This window comes from Bison bison, unplaced genomic scaffold (genome assembly GCF_000754665.1).
Source record: "Bison bison bison isolate TAMUID 2011002044 unplaced genomic scaffold, Bison_UMD1.0 scf7180017864145, whole genome shotgun sequence".
Taxonomy (NCBI): domain Eukaryota; kingdom Metazoa; phylum Chordata; class Mammalia; order Artiodactyla; family Bovidae; genus Bison; species Bison bison.
Window position 1 is genome coordinate 8,972,470 of NW_011494717.1, and position 16,703 is coordinate 8,989,172.

General features: G+C 50.8%; 3 protein-coding genes across 3 annotated transcripts in view; 1 reads left to right on the forward strand and 2 right to left on the reverse strand.

Annotated features, from left to right (window-relative positions):
• Positions 1 to 210, reverse strand: part of CGREF1 (cell growth regulator with EF-hand domain 1) — a 16,510-nt gene extending 16,300 nt beyond the window's left edge. The window contains exon 1 of the mRNA XM_010840614.1: positions 129 to 210. The gene's annotated coding sequence lies outside the window, so the exon portion shown is untranslated. The remainder of the gene's footprint in view (positions 1 to 128) is intronic.
• Positions 211 to 3,838: 3,628 nt separating this feature from the next.
• Positions 3,839 to 11,377, forward strand: ABHD1 (abhydrolase domain containing 1). The gene is made up of 9 exons (XM_010840616.1): positions 3,839 to 4,566; positions 8,705 to 8,863; positions 9,479 to 9,658; positions 9,878 to 9,923; positions 10,083 to 10,195; positions 10,327 to 10,500; positions 10,670 to 10,718; positions 10,817 to 10,982; positions 11,114 to 11,377. The coding sequence occupies exons 1-9, from the start codon at positions 4,448 to 4,450 to the stop codon at positions 11,323 to 11,325; spliced, it is 1,218 nt and encodes a 405-aa protein (XP_010838918.1). The 5' UTR covers positions 3,839 to 4,447; the 3' UTR covers positions 11,326 to 11,377.
• Positions 11,338 to 15,498, reverse strand: PREB (prolactin regulatory element binding). Its single transcript, XM_010840615.1, has 9 exons — positions 15,073 to 15,498; positions 14,077 to 14,269; positions 13,669 to 13,889; positions 13,399 to 13,479; positions 13,174 to 13,298; positions 12,814 to 12,987; positions 12,611 to 12,683; positions 12,264 to 12,423; positions 11,338 to 12,086 (listed from the first exon to the last, which is right to left on the reverse strand). Exons 1-9 carry the CDS (start codon positions 15,205 to 15,207, stop codon positions 11,992 to 11,994), a joined length of 1,257 nt encoding a protein of 418 aa, XP_010838917.1. The 5' UTR covers positions 15,208 to 15,498; the 3' UTR covers positions 11,338 to 11,991.
• Positions 15,499 to 16,703: the final 1,205 nt, after the last annotated feature.

Here is a 16,703-nt window from a genome sequence, read left to right on the forward strand (position 1 = left end):
GCGCCTTCAGCATCCGGCCCGGAGCCAGGAGGCCACCCCCGCCCGCGGTCCAGCCCCGCGGCGCGCAGCATCGCCCGGCTGCCCGCGGCGGGATCCCAGGCCACCCACCGGGCGGGGCTCGCACCCACCTGCGGCGGCGCCGGTCCGTCTGGGTCGTCGCTGGAGGCTGTGCGCCGCCGCCGCCGCCGCGCCTCGGCTCCCGCCGCCCGGCCTCCCCCGGACCGCTCCACGTGGCCGCTCCACGTCGCCGTCCGGGTTGCGGCCGCCGCCCTGGCCCGGGCAGAGTCCCGAGCGCCAGCGCTGCGGGCAGGATCCCTGCCCCGCCCCGCAGACCCCGGCCCACACCCGGCGAGAGTGTGTGGTGTGTGTATATATATGTGTGTGGGTGTGCGCGCGTGACAGATACAGACAACTAGAGAGGCAGAGAGACAGATGATGAAGTTGATGTATATAAGAAGCATATTTAACTGGGGGGCCCACTCCCTGCTGGGACCCAGATGTGTGTGACAAGACAGAAGGTAACTTACTGTTAGCCTGTGGGATTGTGACTGTGTATGTAGCTGTGTGGATGAGGGGCTGGTGACACCGTAGGGAGGGGTGTTGTGTGTGGCCGTGTATCCAGTATGACAGTACTTGAGAGAGTTTGGTCGGTGCATGACTGGCTGACTGGGTGTGTGACAGTACAGGATGTTAGTAGTGTGTCTGTTAGGGTATCTGTGTGAACTCTTCCTGTTTGTGATGCTCAGGTGACACTTGCAGCTGTCGGCTTCCAGTGAAGGTATCATTGTGTGACTGTGACTGCACATCCCTGAGAGGTCGCTCCATCTGAGCCACGGTGGGGGGAGGGGACCTGGGAAAGCATCATCTTAAGGGCGATGGTTTGCCGGTACAGTGATGCAGTGTGTGGTTGTAGCTTTGCTGTTAAATGGAGTATCCCCAGTTTTCTCACAGTGGCCAGTTCCTCCAATGAGGCTTCAGACTACTTTCTCACTCACTGGGTCAGGACCTTTTTAGTGAATGACTTATCTCCCTGGAATCTTCAACTTCTCCCTCTCCGGATCAGCTCCTTCTCATCAGAGTCCATTGCAACAACAAACTCACTCTCATCAAAGTCACCTGGTCCTCCTTCCTGTGGTGGACACTGCTGGACACTACCTCCTTTGGTCATGGTATCGTTGGTTTTGCCGACACTATTCCTCTCTCTCCAGTAATTTCTTTTTAGTTTCTTCTGTGTCATGGAGTTCCTCTGGGCTCTTTCCTCATTCCCCCTCTGCTCATGTGTTCTTCCATTCACATAGCTTCCACCACTATCTCTCCTGGGTTGAATTCTGTACCTCAAAAATTCGTATGTTAGAGTCCTAACCCCTAGTACCTCAGAAGGTAACTGTATTGGGAAATAGGGTAGTTGCAGATATAATTAGTGAATATGGGGTCATACTGGAGTAGGTTGGGTCCCTAATCCAATATTTTTTTCCAATAAAAAGTGGAAATTTGGACACACATACACAGGCATGTGCGCATACACACACACACACACATACTCTCTTTCCTCCCTCCCTCCCTCTCTCTCTCTCACACACACAAACACACACAGGAAGAACAGCATGTGAAGATTTGGGCAGAAATTAGAGTGAAGCTTCTACATGCCAAGGAATGCTGGAGATTTCCAGGGAACCCCCAGAAGCTAGAAGAGAGGTGTGGAACAGAGTCTTCCTCATTGGTCTCAGAAGGAACCAATCCTTCTGGCACTTTGATCTTGGATTTCCAGTTTCCAGAACTGTGAGACAATAAATTTGTTTTTCAAGATACCAGTTTGCAGCACTTTGTTATGGCAATCCTACAAATTAATGTATCATCTGAATGCTGATAACTACCATATCTCAAATGCAATCTCTTAGCCCCAGAACACTTCTGGAGCTGAACAGCCTACTGACTTGTGTCAGATTTTAAGTTTTAAAGGTGACTGAATGACAGCACAGAGAGGTCAATGCCAATGAAAGAGAAGTTTAATGTTACAGTTCCTTTAAGAAGAAGAGGCACAGTTTACCAAACAGGACCACAGAGGGAAGCACCAATGTAGGTCAGAGGCAGAAAGGAGCAAGGGGAAGGCACAAGCCACAGCCTTTATTATGCTAGAAAAGCGAGACAGGGCAGGGTGAACAGTTTAGGGTTGACCAGCTTGAAAAACTTCAGAGGGCTTTGGGGGCACAGAGGCCGTCCCTAGTTGACAAGTTGGTTGGTTTAGGAAAGGGAGAATATTGGTTTGGTGTGTGAGAGTTGGATAAAGGAAGTGGTTCAGAGTATGGCCTCTAGGTATTTTTTTTTTTTTAATCTTTTGGTTGCACCGTGTAGCATGTGGGATCTTAGTTCCCCAACCAGGGATCAACCTCTCACCCCCTGCAATGCAAACTTGGGAGTCTTAACCACTGGGCCACCAGGGAAATCCCAGAGGATAGCCTTTGGATTGCAGGAGGGAGGTGAACAACTCTGGCTGTTAGTTTGGCCTTGTGATTAATTGATGCCAAATAGACAAATTCAGAATCTAAGAAAACACAATTAGAACACCTATCAGCAGCCCAGCCTCTATGTGTCTGAGTCAGAATACACCATCTTCCTCTTCAAAACTTCCCCTCCCCCCATTTCCCTATCCCAGGGTCAAGTCCCATATGCATCCCTGAATCTACATAGTCAGAAAACTGGGGGTCATTCATGATTCCTCCTTCTTCCCCCACCTCCAACCTACTACCAAGTCCTATCAATTCTGCCTCCTATCTTAATAATCTTCAGGCTTCTCCTGAGCTTCCCCCAGGCCAGGCAGCCACGCTCCATGCCAAAGTTCTGTTAACAGCCTCTAACTGACCTTCTGTTCTCATCCCCCTCCAGTCCATTCTCCAAGTAGCCTGAATGTTTCTTCTAAAACATAACTCTGATCATGTCACCCCTGCATGCTAAGTCGCTTCAGCTCATAATCCTAGACTGTAGCCTGCCAGGTTCCTCTGTCCATGGGATTCTCCAGGTTAGAATACTGGAGGGGGTTACCATTTCCTTCTCTGGGGGATCTTCCCCACCCAGGGATTGAACCTGCATCTCTTATGTCTCCTGCATTGGCAGGCAGGTTCTTTATCACTAGCAGCACATGGGAAGCCCAATCAAGTCACCCACTAAAACTCTTGGATGGCTTTCCTCCACCCATGGGATAAGCTCTAGCATCCTTTATGCAGCTGCCCACACCAGATTCCTGACCATCTCATATGCTCCAGCAACACCCAGTTTATTTTGGTTCCTTTCAGAAGCCTCACATCCAGGCTTTGGTTTGTGCTGTTCTCTCTTTTGGAACAACTACTCTGTCCCCTCTTTCACCTTGCCTTGGAAACTCCTTTAAAAAAAAAAAAATTCACCTTAAATGTGTTGTCATTTAACATCTGGGTATGCTTTCTCAGATTCATGGAGTCTGGGTACCTTCCCTAGGGCTCCCACAGCAGCTAGTACTTCCCTTATCTAGCACCATACCCTATTGCAGGGGTTCAACCCTGACTACACATTAGAGTCTTCCAGAAAACCTGTGAGTTATATTACTACCTAGGCTCCTCTCCAGACCAACCATATCAGGAGGTGGGGCCTGGGCACTTCCAGTGTTAGAAACACACACAATTCCAATCTTCAGTCAGGATTGAGAGCTATTGCTCTAGTAGATTACTGACTTGTTTCCATCTCCCAGTGAAGACAGGAACAGCATCCCAAGCTGGTAGAGTGATGGGTAAATATCTACTTTACGTGTGGACAGCATAGAGTGACACTATGCGTGGCTTTAACCCGTGTGAATGTGACAGTGCGGAACGCCACTCATTCAGTAGCGGAAACCTAAGTGACACCGTGTGTGTCACAGTGTGAATGTGTCCTAGGACACTGTGTATGGTTGAACACTGGGACGGGAAGGATGTTCCCACACGAGTGGCTGTGCCCTTTGTGCGTGACTGATGAATGGCTGGGGGACTCTAGCCAGGCTGTCAGCCTCGCCGCGCCGCCAGGGCAGGGTTTGAGGAAAAAGGAACTGGAGCTGCCCCTCACTAAGATGGCGACTGCAGGTCGCTAGTCCTCACAAGAGGCTGCAGGGCCGGTGACCGTGAAGCGGAAGGAAGAGGCGCAGAGGCGCGAGACCAGGGCCGCAAGTAGTAAAGCCACTCGCAGGTCAGTCGGGTCAGCTCCAGGCAGAGTGGCCGGCGCAGCCCGACCACCTACTCGGCGCCCTAGCACCGCCCCTCGCCACGCCCGCCGCCGGTGGGCGGGGCCCACATCCCCGAACCGCCAGGCTGTGGAGGCCGAACTTGCACAGGCCGTCCAATGGCGTGTAACGGGCGGGGCCCAGCGCGCACCTGCGCGTCTATTAATCGAAGTTCAAGCTCCGGATCCAGTCAAGAACTTGGGAATCGAAACTCGGCAACACAAGATGCTGAGCTCCTCTCAAAGCCCCCAGGACGACACCTGGACAGAGTCCTTCTCTCTGCTTTTGGGACTTGGCGCTGCCCTCTACTTGGGCTACTACTGGACATGGGAGACCCCAGGTGGGTGCGGGTCCAGAGCTCTCGCTGGCGGGTTTAGGTTACTGGAGTTCAGGGGCCACTTCCAATCGGGGCTCGAGCCCTTTGTGGGAGCTGGCTTGGTTGGCTGTCCAGGTCCAGGTGAAATTTTGACGCCACAACCCCACCACTACTCCTGCCCTGCGCTCCAACCAGGCTCAGCTTTGCTATTAACACGGAAAAGAGAGTTGATTCTTTGTCTGCCTAGATTCTCTGCATTCTCCGCGTACTCCCTATACTCGCTGGGCCTCTCAGGTATCGGAAGGATGCTGTTGCTTATTATGCGGACCAACGCTTGCGGAAAGGCGGGGTGGAAGATATCCTGAGGTGACAGGGAGATACACACACTGTGGTTTTCTTTTTAGGCAGTCTACTGACTTCCTCGTTAGTTGCACTGAATGAAGAAACCAGTCTGTGGGGTGGTAACTCCCAACATCACCCCATCAGTAGGACCTTGCTTCTCTTAAGGACTGGCAGAGGTTCCTGCCTATCTCAGGAATACCCTAACTGTCCTTGCTCATTGAGCCCTGTTTTAAGTTCTAGGCTCTCCATGTATAGTGCAGTGGAAAAATCTGAAGAGGATGATTTTAATGAACTTGGAGAGTTTATTCTCACTGAAATTTGCATATCCCCCCAATCAAAATCTTTTAATTTTCATTAAACTCACAGTAGCTGAGTCTCGGAGAAGGCAATGGCAACCCACTCCAGTACTCTTGCCTGGAAAATCCCATGGACGGAGGAGCCTGGTGGGCTGCAGTCCATGGGGTCGCGAAGAGTCGGGCACGACTGAGCGACTTTACTTTCACTTTTCACTTTCATGCATTGGAGAAGGAAATGGCAAGAACTCCAGTGTTCTTGCCTGGAGAATCCTAGGGACGGGTGAGCCTGGTGGGCTGCCGTCTATGGGATCGCACAGAGTCGGACATGAATGAAGCGACTTAGCAGCGGCAGCAGCTGAGTCTAACAAGAACTCAGCTTGACTGAAGTTTGATTGAAGCCCTTTAAAAAGATCTATAGGGAAATTTAATGTTACCTAAATTTTCCTATATTTGCAGAGCTTTATACATCCTATGTATTGTTTATAAAATATTTCTGCCTTAATAAAAGCAATTTTAAAAATCAAAACTTTACAATACCCTATAAACCTTACATGTCTGATTTGAAAAGTCACTTAGAACACAGTTGTCCTTAACTAAACACTTTCCTTTGTTTGCAAACAGCCACAGAGAAATCAGACCTCTGCCACTATATACTACAAGCCCTTCTGTGAGTTCCAAATCCTGGTTAAAATCCAGGGCAAATGTCATTCTGGAGGCTCTGAGGACATGCTGTTCAGATTGTCCAGCTTGGCAATGGATTGGTATTGATTCACCAACAGTGATTAATGGCATCTTATTCATTAATTCTCAGGGATAAGTCAGGAAACACTTTAATAGAGTTAAAAGGAAACTCACATACATTAAACCTGTGATTTTATTAGCACTTGTTCTACACCTCTGAGGTGATTGACCAAATATTTAATAGATTGATGACTCAAAATCTTGGCAACTAGGAGATAATGTAGTATAATGATTAAGAGCACAAGCTCTTGAGTCGTACAGACTTGGGTTTCAATTCCCAGCTCTACCACTAACTGGCTTTGGCACATTTTGTGCCCTGTGACACATATTCATACACGTTTCCACAGGGGGATCATAGGTAAGGTTTATAGGGTATTGTGAGGTGTGGATTTTCAAAGATATCTCAAACAGCTGTTGTGAAGGTTACAGGATATAATCATGTACAGTGCTTAGCACAGTATCTGGCACATAAGGAGCACTCAACAAATCTTACTAGTATTAGAGATAATACATATTTTTTACATTTTTAAATTGAAGTATAGTTGATTTACTTTGTTGTCTTAGTTTCTGCTGTACAGAAAAGTGATTCAGTTATATTATATATATTATTTTTTAAAATATTCTTTTCCATTATGGTTTATCATAGGATATTGAATATAGTTCTCTGTGCTATACAGTAGGATCTTGTTGTGTATCCATTCTATATATAAATGCTTACATTTGCTAACCCAACCTCCACTCCAACCCTCCCTCAGGCCCCTCCCCCTTGGTGACCACAAATCTGTTCTTTATGTCCATGAGTCTGTTTCTCTTTTGAAGATAGGTTTGTTTGTGTCATATTTTAGATTTCACATATAAGTGATATCACATGGTATTTGTCTTTCTCTTTCTGACATACTTCAGTCAGTATGATAATCTGTAGTTGCATCCTTGTTGCTGCAAATGGCATTATTTCCTGGGTTTTTATGGCTTAGTAGTATTCCATTATATATAGGTATCGTATCTTTTTTATCCATCTGTCAATGGACATTTAGTTTGTTTCTATATCTTGGCTATTATAAATAGTGCTATTGTGAACATATGAACATAGAATATATCTTTTTGAATTAGAATTTTTTGTGGCTGTATGCCCAGGAGTGGAATTGCTGGATCATGAGATTTAGTTTTCTGTGGAACCTCCATACTGTTTTCTATAGTGGCTGTACCAACTTACATTCCCACCAACAGTGTAGGAGGGTTCTCTTTTTACCACATCCTTGTCAGCATTTATTATTTATAGAGCATTTAATGATGGCCATTTTGATTGGTAGTAGTTCACTATACCTCACTGTAGTTTTGATCTGCATTTCTCTATTAGACATGCTGAGCATCTTTTCATGTGCCTATTAGCCGTTTGCATTTCTTCTTTGGAGACATGTCTATTTAGGTCTTCTGTCCATTTTTTGATTGGGTTGTCTATTTTTGTTGTTGCTGAGTTGTATGAACTGTTTGTATATTTTGGAAATTAAGCCCTTGTTGGTTGCGTTCTTTACCAAATATTTTTTCTCATTCTATAGGTTGGTTTTTCATTTTGTTTATGGTTTCCTTTGCTGTGCGAAAGGGTGTAAGCTTGATCAAATCCTATTTGCTTATTTTTGTTTTTATTTCTATTGCCTTGGGTAACTGACCTGAGAAAATATTGGTATGATTTATGTCAGAGAATGTTTTGCTTAATATCATTATTAATTCCACTTTGCCTTTTGCTTGCTGTGTGACTCTGGGCAAACAACTTAACCTTTGTCATAGTTTCTTCATTTATAGTAAGGTTGGGTTTAGCCTAGTGCTAGCAAATAGCATATAGTGAATCACAGATGTTATTATTCCAGGGCTTAAGAACCAAGGTATGAGTCACAACAGTCATACTACCAACCTGGCCTCTCAAGTTCATCACTTACTTAGCCCCTTTTGACTACAGGAAGAGACAGGAGTCTGGTCCTCAGGTCCCCTCAGGCCTGCAACAGAAATGCCATTTCTGTTTTTTGATTCTGAGACCTTTTGTCTTTGTACAGCATACTCCCCATTTACAAGCCTTCTATGTGACAAGGCCCTCTCATTTACTTGATGTATATCCAGAAGAACCAAGCAGAGGGGTTGAAAGTTAGGGCTAAGCGCCCACTGACCTCATCTGCCCCCTCATCCTATCCCTGTTACCTTCCCCCTGGCTGGCAGGAAGAGAAAATCTGTTTACACTGGGACTATTCCTCCATTAAAGTACAGTCAACAGCAGGGGCTGTTAAGAAAACGAGGTGTTGTGATAAAAAGAAGCCCTTCAGTTGCAAGCATGCACAGTAAGGGATGGGAACATATGACAATGGAGTGCTAAAATCAGGAGCCAGTGTGGCCAGAGATGGTTTTGAGATGACAGTGTGGGTAATTCAACTGCAAGGCAGAAGTCACAGGTTGAATGGTACTGCATTTCTTCAGCCTCTGCTCAGGACCCCAACCTTTCCTGCAGGAGATCAGCTGGGTAACTTATATTACTTGCTATCTCCAAAATGGGTTTGGGGCATGGATAGGCTGAGTGTGGAAGCTGGTTCAGGGTCAGTTCTGGAGAGGTGGCACTCTAGGTCTGGAATTTCCAGAGCTCTAGTGGGACTCCAGATTGAGGTATGCTAGATTTCTCACCCCCAGATGAGGCAGTGCCCTCCAGGCTGGCCTCTGGGAAGAGGTCTCTCTGGTGTTGGGCACCTCACTGGCTTGGTGCAATTATCAGGGGAGTGAGGCCGATGGTTTTGTGTGGTTACAGAGGCCACAGCTGGTGACTGGGTCTCGATTTCTGGCCTTCCTGGAGCAACACTGTCCAATCACTCTGGAGACTTTCTATCCTACACTCTGGTGTTTTGAGGGGCGGCTACAAACCATCTTCAGAGTCTTACTGCAGTCCCGGCCGGTAGTCCCTTACTCGAGGTAAGAGAAACAGATGGAGTGAATAGGAAGCTGCAAATATAAGGAAATCTTTATAGGGAATAAAATTATTTGGCTGTGTCAGGTCTTAATTGTGGCACTCGGGATCTTTTGTTGCGGCACACTAATTCTCCAGTTGTGCCAGGCAAGCTCAGGTTGTGGCCTGCAGGCTCCAGAGTACATGGGCTTCAGTAGTTGTGGCACAGAGGCTAAGTTGCTTCATGATATGTGGGATCTTAGTTCCCCAACCAGGGATCGAATCCACGTCCTCTGCACTGGAAGGTGGATTCTTAACCACTGGACCACCAACTTAGTCCCTCATCTACCTCTTTTAAAATGGAGGTAGCCTTCACTCCATCTACCTCAGTGTGCTGAGGGTAACCAGGGTGGCTATATGGAAGAGCTTATGTACAACCATGAGGTAATTTAATATTCAATCTTTTATGTCCCCATTATACCTTGTTATGATCTTCAGGTTTTGTGCAATACATGCCCTCAAATGATGAGAAATTGTGGGAGTTGATTGGGGAGGGAGAGGAAGGTAAAAAAATCTTTTGAAGTACATGGAGTTCCTAATCCTAATAGTATCTTTGTGTGCCCTTTTCTCCAAAACCACAGTGAAGTTCTCGAAACTCCAGATGGAGGCCAGATCCTCCTAGACTGGGCCAGCCAATCTAACAGTCAGTACCCCGACCCTAGCACCCAGCCCACTGTATTACTGCTTCCTGGCATCACAGGCAGTAGTCAGGAGACATATATCTTGCACCTAGTTGATCAAGCTTTGAAGGATGGCTACAGGTAAGGATGGGAGCAGCCCAGAGAACTGGGTGATGTCTAATAACTTGTAATTGTGTGTGTGGTGGGGTGGGATAGGGGCGGTGTCAATTCAGACCCTGCTAGCTCTGGGGAGGTGCCATATGAAGGGTACTTTATGACTGAGGTCTTTCTGAAAGGTACCAGGAGGGGAGAAGAGCCTGTAGGGAGGGTCTGGCTAACATGTACCTGTGTGTGCCACAGGGCTGTTGTATTCAATAACCGGGGCTGCCGCGGGGAAGAACTACTGGTGAGTACCCTCCTTCCTCTAGTGGTCCTTCACTCCGCTCCCTTCGGATATCCTGGGTCCTGCACCTCTACCTACCTGTCTTCCATTTCTTGAGTCCTTTCATTTTTCTGCCTTCTGTCCAAGGCCCCCCTCTCTACCCAATGATCCAGTTTGCCTCAGACCCATAGGGCCTTCTGTGCCAGCAACACTGAAGATCTGGTGACAGTCATCAACCACATAAAGAGTCGCTACCCCCAAGCCCCACTGCTGGCTGTGGGCATCTCTCTCGGAGGGTAAAGATTGCCTCACTTAACCCAAAGGCCCAGTCTTCCTTCCCCCCTTCCCTCCTCCACATCCTCTCCCCATCTCCAGTCCTGACTCCCCAGTGCAGACCCTTCTCTCACGGCCTGGTCCAACCCTGCAGGATATTAGTGCTGAATCACCTGGCTCGGACGGGACGGGCAGCAGGCCTGGTGGCAGCACTGACTCTGTCTGCGTGCTGGGACTCCTTTGAGACCACCCACTCCCTGGAGACCCCCCTGAACTCCCTGCTCTTCAATCACCGCCTCACTGCTGGGCTCTGTCAAGTCGTGAACCGGTAGGGTCCTGATGAGCAGCAAAGGGCAGAGAACAGGGAAGGATGGCACATGCCAGGCCCTCCCAGTGCTCGGGTCAGCTCCGTGTGTGTACTTTTCTCCATTGAGATAAGACCGAGGGTGGCTCTGGGTCGGGTCCGGGTACAGAGCCAAACCTCTGTTCTTTTGTAGAAACAGAAAGGTGATGGATAACGTGGTGAATGTCGACTTTGTCCTACAGGTGTGGTCTTCCAGCTCTCCCCTTTGCCCCATATTGTTCTTCCCACATCTTATTCCCTTGTCCTCATCCTAGCCTATCCCGCCTTCTACCACCTGCAGGCCCGCACCATCCGCGAATTTGATGAGCGCTACACAGCTGTGGTCTTTGGCTATCAAGACTGTACTGCCTACTACCAAGCAGCCAGTCCAAGAACCAAGGTCAATGCCATCCAGATCCCTGTGCTCTGTCTCAACGCAGCTGATGACCCTTTCTCCCCCGTTGACGGTGAGCACCGGGGATCCAGATGCTTTAGGCCCCAGGGGAAATGGGCCGTGTGTGAGGTGCAAGTGGAGAGCACCCGGACCCTTGGCAGAGGCCAGGGCTCCTAACCTCCTTTCCGACTCCTCTCGCCCCAGCTCTTCCCCTACAGGCTGCCCAACACTCTCTCCACGTTGCACTGCTAGTCACGGCCCGGGGCGGCCACATCGGCTTCCTGGAAGGACTGCTTCCCTGGCAGCATTGCTACATGAGCCGCCTCCTGCATCAATACGCCGAAGCCATCTTCCAGCACCCGGCGGAGTTGCCAGGCCCCAGGTCACCTACCCCTTCAGAAGCAGGCAAGAGCTGACAAGAGTCTTAGTTCAGTCTTCCCTTGTTTATTAAATATCAACTTTTCATGCCAAATGGGCTGAAGTTCCTTTTCCCTTTCCTCAAGGCTAGGGCAGACTCTCCAGGAACTTACTGCATATGGCCTGGTGGGCTTGGAGCTACCCAGTGGAACCCAAAGATTACTGCCTGCATCTTCATTCTGCTCCTTCCTTCCCTAATAGCAAGTCCCAGGCCACTGCAGGCCCCCAGCAAATCCCAGGGCCTCATGTGAAGAGCAACTGGCCATAAGGCTGTGGGGTACGAGGAGAAAATGATTGTTTCTGCAGGAAGGACAGCACAGCAGTGCCTCCAAGTTCTTGGGCATCTTCACATATTTCTGGAAAAAAAGTTCAAGCTCAACTCTGGAGCCCCTGGTAGACAGTGGGAAGGAGGCAAGTGGTACGGCCTGGCCCTCAGACACCACTGTCCTGGGCGGATCCACAGTTGATGAACACAAGGTTCCCAGGACTCAGGGTTGCACAGGGCCAGAGCCAGGCTTTAACTGGGAAGGGCAGGCACTGCCCATCAGTCTCATCGTGGCAACCTCAGCTGTGGACCCAGGTGGAGTGAGCAGTGGGCTCCAGGCCCCTGTTCTGGTCTAGAAGGTGGCAGTGTCCAGGCCCCTGGTTCCCTGGGAGCAGGGAGGCTAAAGAAAACCTGGAAAGGCACTCTGGAGCAGCAGGATAGTCATAACAATAAGCCCAACACACAGCAGCAGCAGCAGCCACACAGGAGCACTTCCTGCAGGAGGGAGAAGGGAAGAATTCAGAAGGCAAAGGAGTGGCATTGCAGCCCAGAGAACAGAACCATTCAAGGAGGGGACAGGTGACTATAGACAAGCATCCTATTCTCCGGGGGGGCAAGTTTCTGCTCCAGCTAAAGGGGGAGTGGTACTCCTACCCCACCTCAAGGACTCACGTCGTGAGGGCAGCAGATGCAGCTGGCAACGACTATCCACAGCCACAGAGAACAGAGCAGTTTCGTGGGACCCAAGGAGCTCTGGACCACGACCTTTCTCAGGCAGAAAGGCCACATCTGTCACCACAATGCCATGGGCCTCCTTCACATAGTACAGACGCTGGGGACAAGAGGAAAGCTAGTGAGGGAAAGACCAGTTGGGAAGATTCCTTCTGGAAAACACACCCTCTGCCCCCAGACTTTCCCTCTACAGGCTGGGCCCGACACCTTCGTGCACACTCAGTGAAGGAGGCCTAGAATCTCTACCCCAGAGAGCCCTCAGGGCTGTGCCCAGGTCCATCCATTACCTGGAGCGAGAAAGCTATGTAGATGGCAACAGAGCCAGTGACCGTGCCCAGGCCCAGAAAAGTGCCCGATTCACTGCAACAAAAAAACGCTCACTGTCCTGGAATCCTGTGCAGCAGCAACAGCCCCCAGGGATGTGGGCAGCATGTCTCCTTAAGCTGCCCCGGGCACCCTCACACCCAGCCAAGCCACCGCTGTCTCATACCTGACACTAAGGCAGGAGATGACTTCATGGCCACAGGGCCTGGTCCGAAGGGGCAGGAACGTGGAGCCATCCCAGGCTGTGAGGTAGCAGGGCGGGGGCTGGCGCAGACGCTTGTGGGGAATCTGCACCGTGAAGAGTCGCAGACCGGCAGGCTGGTCTGGAACCTGCCCAAACCTTGGGGCCAGGCGAGAGGCTGTTCAGCTCCCGGGGCCTGCCCAGCCCTCCTGTACCCTGGTCAGGTCTGGGGTAACACCCAACAAGGCTCCGATCCCCTCCCCACCAGCTTCCCCCCGGCCTTTTCCCACTCCCCCACCACATCTAGGCTGTGCCTCTTTCAGCCACCCTCTGGGGTCTTCACACCTGCAGGCCTGGTAGCGATAAGGCGTGTTAGAAAACGTGGGTCCGTTCTCTTGCCAGTGCAGCTGTGTCACCAGCTGATCCTTCTGCCACACGGAAGCCTTAAGGTCCCAGCCCACAGTTACCAACTAGTCAGGGATCAAGATTCCAAGGATGGACAGTTAGGGGGATCCACTTACTGGACAAGCAGCATAATCACCTACTTTCTCCACCCTGTTACCTCCTCACCTTGCCATCAGGCCCCAGAGCTAGGTCTTCAATCTCCCCTTCGTGGGCTTTGAACTCCAGAACCTTCTCTAAGGTGGGTACCTGCAGCCAAACCACCACCACAGTCAGCCTAGGCACCCAGCAAGAGTGCAAATGATACCCACTCCTCTTCTCTACTAATGGCCACTCGGTGCAGGCTTTACTCACAAGCTTCCCAGGACCCAGGTTCAGTTTCTCACAATTCTGGCCTTGCCGTTACTGACACTCATCCTCTACCTCCCCAAACCACACCTTCCAGACACGAACGCAGCCATCTGTCCCTCCAGTGGCAAGCAAAGTATTATCATGGTTGAAGCACACAACTTTCTGCAGTGGATCACGGCTGAAGTCTGTCTGCACTTCGTGCAAATTCTCTACGCTGAATTCCACCCCCTCCTGGTGGGTTTCAGCGCCAGACTTCTTCTCTGCTGGGGCTGCCCCTTTCCTTTGCCGAGGCCCCTGCTCCTTGGAACCTGCAACACAAACAGCCTGCCAGGTTCCAGGCTTCTAGAGTAAGTCCTACTGGCCCTTTCCAGTGGTGAACATCAGCTTCTCTCTTGCTACCATAATCCCACCTCCAGCCCCACTTCTTCAGAGACCAAGATGAGCAAGAATTCACTAATTTAACCCTTTGCCCAAAGCTAGCGGGGAGGCTCTCACCTGCCTTCTCTGCCTTGTTTTTGCCCTTCTGCTGATGGATCTGGAAGCGCAGGAGCTGACAGTGGGCATCCTGCCCTGCAGCAAGGATGTTACCAGCCAGCGCCAAGTTCATGGTGGCCCGTGTCTCTGTGTCATGAGAGTGTAGTAAAGAGGCGCTGAGGCGCCCATTAATCTGCTCCAGCTGCAGAAAGTGCTGTGGGAGAGGGAACCAGGACAAGCTAGGTTCAGAGAGCACCTCAAGGGCAAACTTACATCCTGTAGTCAGAAGCCCCAACCCCTCTGCTACCTGCATTTTCTAGTTTAAAGACTTTTTCCAAACTTTTTTCTTTTTTGAGCCTCACTCATGTGTACTGGTTTTCGCTGGTGGCTCAGACGGTAAAGAATCTACTGCAGTGTAGGAGACCCAGGTTCGACCCCTGGGTTGGGAAGATCCCCTGGAGAAGGGAATGGCTACCCACTCCAGTATTCTTGCCTGAAGAATTCCATGGAAAGAGAAGCCTGTCGGTCTACAGTCCATGGGGTAGCAGAATCGGACACGACTGAGCGACTATTATTTTCACTTTTTTTTTCACTTTCTTGCGTACAGCAAACAAGGCTGGGATTATCATGTCTAGTCTGCAAAACAACATGGTAACTCTCAAACGAGTGAAGAATCCTCCTACCTTATATTCCACTCTCGCCGCTACCAGTGGGCAGACAGACAAGTCTAATGCAGCCTCCACAAGAAAGCCAGGTTACGACCCCTGGAGTTGATTCCCGAGATCGAATTGAAGCGTTCCTGCCTAGGCAGCGCTGTGTGCAGTTTTCACTTTACTTTAGGAGCCTCTCAATTCACCAGTGAGTGGTTCAAGACAAATTCGCGCAGGGACGCCCAGCACGCCGCGGTTCCCACCCGGGAGGGGCAGGGTCCGAAGCGGGGATGCGGCCCGCTCCCCGACTCCGGGAATCGCCCTCAGCCCGCTGTGCGACCCGGCCCCAGCGGGCCTATATACTCACCACGCCATTCTTTATGCCGGTCTTGGCGGCACCTCCTCCGCCCGCAGCGATGAGCAGCCCCGCGCTGGGGTCGACCCGAAGCGCATACAACGGGAACGGGGCCCGGTACAGCTCTGGCGTCCGGCGCCGACCCATCCCGCTCGCCGCGCGCTTCACTGTCGGCGCCAAGGTCCCCGGGACATGCCGCGCCCGGCCTTCGACTGCTGTCCCGGCCGCTGTGGACCTTGGTCCGGTCCCTGCCGAGAGGACTCCAGACCCTCTCACACCCGCCGAGCTGCCGAAACTCTAATCACACTGTAAGTATCCCTAACACTGCCCGGGGCCGTATAACCCGGTCTCGCAGACGCGCAGCGCGCAGGCGCACCCAGACCGCTCTCTTCGCGCAGGCGCAGAGCCACCGATACGCGTCAGCACTAGCCGGCATCTGGCTGGCGGAACCCGGGCGTGTGAATTCCGTTGTCCGCTTTCAGATGATGGCACACTACGCCATCTTTCTGCGGGGCGGTGGAGGCGGGCGGCTGCTTCACGGAAACGTCTGGCTCGGGGCGGGGGCAGGCTAAAAGATTAAGGGAGGTTAATAAGCCTTTAATAAATCCTCGGATCAGGGCTGTCCACACTTCAAGAGTGACATGCAGACTCGTCAAGCAGTAGCCCTTAGGTTTACCGCCCCGCCCTGAGACAAAGTGATTTAATCCAAGGTCACACTTCTGGCTTTCTTGCCTCTTAAACGGAGGCAGCGTGGACTTGAAAAGAAACTTGGCTTCAAATCCCGATGCCACCGCTTCGTAGTATGAGGAAGCTACTATTTACAATGAACACCAGTCCTACAAAGTTTGCAGAGGTGGGAGCTGGCTATTCTCTACGCCCCACACCCTCTCCAGGCACCTCAGGGTTCATGGGTAGATAGGCAACTTGACCCCCAGGCAGTTGAAGGTCTCTGCCTAGCCCCCATCCTCCTGAGAGGGCCCTTGGGTTTTTGATCTCCATCCAATGTGGGGATTCCCTCTTTCTCTGCAGTGAACCCTAGGCCTGCCCTTCCCTTCAAGGAAACACCTTCTGCTGCTCCCCTGGCGACATCAGCATGAGTCTTTGTTAATCTGAAGTGTAACCAGAGGAGGGGGCCCAGTGGCTTCATCTCTGGGGATGCCATTAACTGTCCCATGAAATTGAGTTAAATGTTTGAAGGGCCTGGCAGAGCCTTCTGCACCTCTCAGTTGCTCAGGTCTTGTGGGTCCCTTGACCTCTTCAGATATACTGCATGCACTATCCTTGACCATTCTGTTAACTTTGACTCTCCTGCACCCCTTGTTGGGTTCTGGTCACCCTGCAGGTACAGCCACCCACAGTATCTGCTCAGCAAGATGCAAACACAAGTTTTGCAGGGTCAGGCTTTTTTTTTTTTTTTAATTGGTTACACAGAAGGCTGAGCGGGGCCTCAGATGCCCTTGGTCCTCTTCAGCCAGGAGAAAGCAGACTCCACAAGGGGCTCCCAGGGTTCAGGACTGGAGAACACACCTGACCTCCAGCCAGCCAGCCCTTCAGAGTGTCTCGAGGGCTCCCTGAGGTCTGGAGCCGAGCAGGGCTGGTGGGATTCAGAAGAGGTGCTCCAGGGGGCCTCCGTGGCTCTGGAA